At 39.9% G+C, this 7818-nt stretch overlaps 1 protein-coding gene across 1 annotated transcript; it reads right to left on the bottom strand.

The window, feature by feature from the left end:
* Positions 1-16: 16 nt before the first annotated feature.
* Positions 17-7728, bottom strand: LOC113666245 (uncharacterized). The gene is made up of 5 exons (XM_027182003.2): positions 7587-7728; positions 5691-5819; positions 3765-4034; positions 1520-1796; positions 17-986 (listed from the first exon to the last, which is right to left on the bottom strand). The coding sequence occupies exons 1-5, from the start codon at positions 7660-7662 to the stop codon at positions 737-739; spliced, it is 1002 nt and encodes a 333-aa protein (XP_027037804.2). The 5' UTR covers positions 7663-7728; the 3' UTR covers positions 17-736.
* Between the last annotated feature and the right edge of the window lie 90 nt (positions 7729-7818).

Genomic DNA, 7818 nt, shown 5'->3' on the forward strand with positions numbered 1-7818 from the left:
AATCGAAAAAATGAGGAGTTTAGAGAATAAAGTTTAATTAAATCACAGAAAAAAAGTTACAAAAACCCAGTTTAAGATTCGTGTATTCATGTAAATTAACAACGATAACAGCAACAAAAATCGCTCTAATAGCGAGCGATGCAAACTAACTAAAACACCGATTTTATGGTTACTGACGCATTACTACAACGAAGGACCATCTTCCCTCGCGTGCACCTCTCGTGCACCTCTCGTGCACCTCGCGTGCACCTCTCGTGCGCTTCCTATGGGACTGTTTAAATAGAGAAACAACTAGGTAGAGTCCTACTGCCTTACTGCACTCAAAAACGGTATGTATGACAAACACAGCGGTCAAATGTGCGGCATGTGCAAAAGGATTAATTTTACCCAGCAGTGTGACGAGTTCCCGCGCAAAATTTTAAAGGAAACATAAGAACCAGTTGCTTTCATGACAAATATGCAAAAAAGAAAAAGAAAAACATTGATACTGATCAGCTGATGTACCATTTTATTGCTAGGTTTACCAGAAAAGCCATACGGCATTTAAACACCGCGACTCACTCGCTTGTGTGGTTGTTTATAAGACAACTTGGTTCTGACAACCTAGATGTACGCCACCTAGCCTCTGCGCACATGCGGTCATTTGACCGTTGTGTTGGTATGACCTAAAAAAAATTATTGAAAATAAAGGAAAATGTAGCGACTTCATCCTCCGTTCATATCCACTTATACTGAGCTAAAAAAGCAAGACTGAAATAAGAAGCGCTACAGCCACGGACAAGATGCTGGCTCCTTTCACAATCCCTGGAGCTTCGGATTTCGGTTCCACCGGGCAGTTCACCTCTTCTTCGTACTCGTTCCATCCAGGGGTGGCTATGTTTATTACCACACTATTCGGGTCATCTATTGCGCATCTCTTATGCCCACCCACCCAGCCTAATGGTCGCTTTAGGTTCAGATTGCGGCCTTCAAGGTACTGGCACCACCTGCAACATATCCAAGAGTTCTGCTTTTGTTAATATCGGACCAAGATATGCGCAAATGTGTGTTTGTAAAAACAACAACAACAACAATAATGCAAACTCAGCCCTGAGGGCCTTCTTAGTCCTTTCCCGGGGCCACACGAAAGCCTTAAAATAGAAAGAGTGACTATGATGAATGCGAGCGCTAGCGGTTTCTGCTGACACCTCATTCTTATCTCTTAGCATTACTAAGTACCCTCCACAACATTTCAAGTAACTATAGTACTCGGTTACTATGAAAAAAATTGCCCAGAGGTAAAGAAGAATGTTAGGCTCGATTACCAGCCGCTGTTCGGGAAACGAGTCCGCGCTCAATTCCCGAAATCACAGCCGTTCCTTCGTGAGAGGATCGAAGATCGGACTCGTGAAAACGGCGGAAATCGATCCTAGAGATATGTAAGCCGGCTACAAGAGCTCAGTTAACCGATCAGAACTCAGGATTCTTTTCTTTTTTGCATCTTTGCAAAGCGAACCGAACGATACTGTAAATATCTCACCTGTCCACTTCGGTGGATGTGTTGAAATTAAACGTATATGACAGGCCATGTCCATCAAATTCTTCCAGTAAGTGCGGAATGAAAGAAGCTGGGTTATAGGTTATGTTTCTAGGATGGAATGGACGAAACTCCACAGTGCCTTTAGCAGCGGTCAGCGTTATCACCCAATCGATCTGGTCCACCCCGCTCGTCACCGTCATGTTAAGGTTTTTACTGTACCAGTTTTGTAAATCAGACAGGTTGAGAGAGGTATAATAGAATACCATGCTGCTAACGCCTGTTGAAAGATGAGAAGGAAAACCGTCACTTACAAAGCGTATTTTGCCTTCACTACACAACCGAACACACTCAAAGGTTGAGGCATGGGCGCGTTGGTCAGCTAGGCCCAAGATATATTTTAATTGTGACAATGAGTTTACAACAAAGTGGATAAGAGATACATCAAGTAACGTCCTACATGCGCCAAAGCCGGACACGTAAACCCCAAAAACCTCTTGTTAGGAAAATAGGGACCGTGTACCCCCGACCAACTGCAGTGGCGCCACCTTTGGGGTTTTAAGGTTGATCTATAAACAATGAAGAGAATGAAGAAAACAAATCATATCAGGCTAATTACACAATAAAAATAAACCTTATGGGAAAGTGCTAGTGGCAAGGCTGACCGTAGAATGCCACAAGTTTCTCAACGGTCTCTTCTTACAAACGTACTACCCATGAGCCCTCGCGTACTACGCTCGCACCCAGTTCTCTGTTCCGTGTCGGCAAAATATTAATTTGTGTCAATACCGATTATCACAAATTACATTTTTCGAGTGTTATATAACTAAACGCTAAATGATTACAACGGCTAATTAAAATGCTATTCAGGGAGCCACTGGGAGCTTCAAGTTTACCCTTTACACTCTAAAGTCAGTATGCATATTCTCCATACTGCTCTTTATACATTTCCTAAGGTGCTGATAAGGAGAATTTGTTTATCAATCAAAGGCTTCTTTCGTTGGTGATCATTTCCTTTATTCTCATGACATTAGCGTGTGATTCAGTGGTGATATTGTAGGGAGAAGTTTGATGCTGGTCACTCTTAGCGTTTTAAGGGTTAACACTTACTAAATGCCTCGACCGCCTTAAAAAGTGAGTAAGCAATATATGTTCAATTTGAGTTGGTGATCATTTCTTTTATTCTCGTTACCTTAATGTTTGATTCAGGGGTGATATTGTGAGGAGAGATTAGTCACTCTTGGGGTTTTAAGGGTTAGACGTAGGCAAAGCTTTTTGCGCACTCGCAAACAAAGATAGACACTATTGCAATACGTTTGCATCGATACACAATGGTGGGTCTTTTCGAAACGTGCGTTTACTTTTTTTTTTTACTTCACTTACGATTGAACGGGAGGTTTAAAAGCAGAAAAATATACGTTTATGAATGTCAACGCACACCTGTGGATATACTTTAACTAATCGGAAAGCCAATAACATGCGAATTTCTTGACCAATTTCATGGCGTCGTGAGCCAGCCCAATGTAATCCAGACTAATTTAAACAACAATAGCTCTTTTCAGAGAATAGAAATCAGTTGCACTTAAATTCAAAGTCGATATCTTCATCCTTCTAATTCTTGCACTTTTTTTAAGCTTATCAGCCTACATGATTAATCGACTACATGGAAATCAGGGTAATTAAGTTTTTATCAACTGAGTTAATGACGTAAATTGGCCTCCGTAAATAGTTTTAAAGCAGCCGTTTCGAGCGTTAGCCCTTCGTCAGAGCGAATTGGTGGAAATCAAACGCCTTGTAGCCCTAAATTGCATACACGAACGCAAATACGTTACAGCATTGAATCTCCAACTTTTATCTCCACAATAACAACAGTTGGTAATGCAAACTCTGCCCTGAAGGTCCTTTTAGTCCTTAAATAATATAGGTAGACTTCATTATAACAAAATGGAAATTTTTCTCGTGTTTGTGCTTCTCGTTGATTCATTTAATTTGTTTAATTTTTTGTTTGTTTGTCTCTTTTTTTTTCTTTTTTTGTTGTCCCATCTGTGTGCTTGTTCTCGTTCTTTTTTCTGTTTTTCTTTTTTCCAGTTTTGTAATTTAGGCCCTTTTTTCATTTTAAATGCAAACGAAAACGCTTTAGACTTAAGCTGCTCAAACTTCTCCTGCAAAGCGTGGCAGTCTCGAGAGAAATCTTTTCATTAGCTTTGTGTTTTACTAAAGGCAGAGTTCCCCCTAAGTAATATTTTACCTTTTGGTTCAGCTGGAGTGTCATTCCAATGAGCTAGGTTCAGCGGTATCCCGTTTGGATCAATTACGTAACAATGACGTTCAAACCAAGGCTCAGTTTTTATTGGCATGGCCAGCGGATATCCAGACTTGTTGAACTCCTCACAAGCTGCATCCACATCTCCCAGATTATAAGTAAGAAACATGCCTTTCCCAGGAAAATTCCTTGCCAACTGAGGTCTGGCGCATGCGTGTTCTGCACCCTCCACGACGAAATCAAGAAAGGCAACACCTATTAAAAAGTCGGAAGGACAAATCAAGTTAACTTGAACGAGGTGTCAACTCGGCTTCTGTTGCGAGAACTACTCAAGGTTTACGCATAAAAACGCGGATTACGCATAATCAGCCTGAAAAGTACCAACAACAAAGCAAGCTAGAGACTGTTTTTGATCTATATACCTTCAAAATTACGGTCGTACAAATAGAGTACTTTTCGATTAAGTGTCGTAAAACCAAAAACCAAAGTTATCACAACGGCCAATCTGAACGTAGAAAAATACCTTTATTTAAGAGCCAATGAGAACTAAAAGTAAAAGCCATCAAACTTCGCAAAGCGCGGGAAAACGCGAGTAACCAAGTCGTGATCGGTTTTACTTTTGCATCTGATTGGTTGGAAAAGTAGCATGAGTTTTCTCGACCAATCACAAAGCACAGTTAAGTATAATCAAAGCAATCCCTTTCCCTTTCGACAGGCCATTGAAATTGCATAATAGACATTACTATGTTAAAGCTTTCGATATGAACTTCATGTTACAGAACCATCTTCAATATCAAATTATTTCCAAGGGCCACCTTCGATGGCAATGATACAACTGCAATGTACCGTAAACAAAAGTAGAGATAAATCAGTCCAATTTTAGATCACAGTTGAATGTTGGACATTCATTTTCGGTTAAAAATGTTGAACATAACTTCTGTTAAAAAAGATTTTGACAATTGGCTTTTACGTTCATAGCTCCTTGGCTCTTCTATACACGTTTCAATCTTGTATTTTCGTGGTATTGAATGACTTGCTGTTCAGTTTGTTCAGTTACTCTGAAAAATTTCCATCAAATGAGTTCTTCACGATAAGCCACGGAATCGTGTCCTCGTCCCATCAGGATTTTAATCATAGGTTCAGTCATTTTGAGGTTTAGAAGAGTTACTTTTGTTTGCAGAACTTTTTATTATTTTGAATTTATAACTCCCTGAAAGCTGAGAGAAGGAAAAATCGAACCACATTTTAACTGAAATTTTTCACGTTCAGACATTCATATAGTGGCTCGATTCCTTCATGTTACTCCATGATGTTCCATTTTGGCGTTTTCTTCTGCGCGAACTAATCTTTCTAGGTGGTTGCCAATTCTAATTATAACATAGCTAGCAGAGCCGCACAATCGAATTCAGTATACGTAAGCGCGCTCAAAGTCCAGATAGTGCACGCTGATAGCGTGAGCAAATCGCTTCGCCAGAAATTTTTTTTTTTCGCGCGAGCGGCCATTGTTAGTGCGGGGAAAAATAATTTATTTCGCGACAATAATGGATACAAACAGAAACTCAGCTCACCAGTCCCAAAACGAAGACAATTTTCCGACCTTTTCCCTTGGAGCACGTGGGAAGTCCAAACTTCCCACGTGCTCCATAACTCGATAGTGCACGCTAAAGCATGAACCAATTGTTAATTTGAGTCCATTTCGATTGAGTTTCGCAAAATCAAGAAAAACAAGTCACAACAGCTGTCAGAACAAAAGAAAAAATTAGCCCATTTTGATCGAATTCCGCAAAACCAGACAAAACAAGTTACAACAGCTGGTCAGAAAAAAAGAAACTGTCGTGAAAAACTCGCTTCAAAGACTGCTTGTCACTTCTTTTGTTTCTACAAAAACGTGTGCAAAGCATAACAAGTCACCTGGCCCGGGTAGGAGCGAGAGAAATCCTGACGTTTCCTTCATAACTTTAAATTTCAAGTACTTTGTGTAGAACTCTTTGGTTTCCTTCAGTTTGCTTGTGCTCACTGTTATATCCACATTGACGAGACCTGCAAGAGGAGATTATTTAATTAGCCCAAATCATATGTAGGTTCAAATTGATTTGCAGTCAGACTACAAACAGCATTTATTTGTGGGATTCTAGAACAGAGTTGAAGGTTTTTTTTTTAACGATTTTTTAGAGTTATCTCTATTTTTACCTTGATGAAAGCAGTTCAGAGAGACAAAAGAAGAATTCGAAGGATTTAGCTAGTTTGAGGGGGGAATCGAGTCTACGAGCAAACGATTACCCTACAGAATGCGTAACACAATGCACCATAGAAACTACTCTGACATTTAAGTGACGGGCGGATGATCTTTCGGAAATTAAAATAATCCTGTAGGTAGAAAAGCACTCGGGCGAGACATCGATCAGACTATGGAGGGCGTGCCGTCATTCAGTGCATGATCAATCTCGACTTCGTTAACATTTGAGGTTTGGTTTGAAACGACTTCGGGAAAGGATAAAATATGATTCCAATTTTTCATCATGATTCAATCCTCGTAGAGTGTATAGCCGATAATAAAAACAGTTTCATTAATTCCCATCTTGCCCGCTCCAGACTGCCCGCTTTGATCCCCGTAAGAACAAAAATATTGCATGACGTGGAGGCTTGAAACAAACAAACAAACGAGACATTATAAATTCTTTGTTGACTAAGCTTGTTCGGTCAAGATTGCTGGATATTAGCCTAGTCCTTTTTCGCGTTTTATGGGCCTATTTCTCGGCTCAAGTCCTAACTCTTTACGATGGTTGACTACATTTTCAATCAGTCGATAAACCACTGAAATTATCTTGCTATACCCTCAAACTCTGCAGCACCACACTTTCTCATAAACTCACCCCCTTTTCTCTTTCTTTTCGATGTTGCGTTGGTTGCTATTTTTATTCTAGTACTTTTCATTCTTCCGTGATGGAAGTGGTTTTGCTAAACAGCCCTGTTTTGCCGATGATTTCCACAAGGCGGCTTAATTCATGCTCAGTCGACAACTTTCGTCATCAGTGAGTCAGCATTTCGGTGTGCTTCAGGAAAGAGGTTGGTAAAATTTCCGCACAGCCCCATACTACTACTGTAAAACAAATCTGTATTCCCAAGGGCAATCATTGTTTTTGTCACCGTTTTCTCTATCCAAGAACTGAATGCATAATATAGTATAGGGCTGTGCGAAAATTTTACTCAGAGTTTTAGAACAATAGTATAAACGGCCATGTGCTGAGTTTAAATAATGCACATGGCGATAGTCACGAGACATTTTCCCCCTAAACTTATAGATAATTGAGTGGAATACAACGCGAGAGAAAATATAACATCGACTTTTTCATATTGAATTGATGCGAGTCAGCATTTCGGTGTTCTTCAGTAAAGACTTTCGAGACAATAATTTAGACAGCCACGTGCTGAGTGATAATGTAGAACTATAAGGCGGCAGCTACGAGACATTTTCCTTCTGAACTTATAAGAAATTGAGTGGGATACTACGCGAGAGAAAAAATAACAACGACTTTTTCAAATTGAGATGATATGCTCATGGTTCTGAAAGGGTCGGTTTCGGCGATTGATCATAATCGGCTGTGCTGCTGTAGATATTTCACGTAGCTTAAGAACCTTGCAAAATGTAGCGGCTGGCTCAGTTTTTACGTCAGGATTCGTCTACTATTGTAAAATCTCGCAACAGAGGACGCAGTAATCAAAAAATCATTTGGAACACTCTTGGTTTGAAATGTGTTAAAACTTTGGAAAGAAATCATGTTGTAAAGCACTATTGTCTAAACTTACCCTCAGTCCTCGCCTCTGTTTCTACTGCATTGTTAAATAAAGCCACAAGGAGAGACCACAGAACAGTTTTAAGCATCTTTTTCGCTTCCTCAACTAATTCCACCTAAAACTCTTTTTAAGTTGAACAACTCCCTTGTTGACTGATTTTTCGCGGACGATAACAATCACATTTAACACGGTGCCTGCGTTTGAAAACTGTTTTGACCATACATATCTAAAACACTTAATAAGG

This window comes from Pocillopora damicornis, chromosome 12 (assembly GCF_964200805.1).
Source record: "Pocillopora damicornis chromosome 12, jaPocDami1.2, whole genome shotgun sequence".
Lineage (NCBI taxonomy): Eukaryota > Metazoa > Cnidaria > Anthozoa > Scleractinia > Pocilloporidae > Pocillopora > Pocillopora damicornis.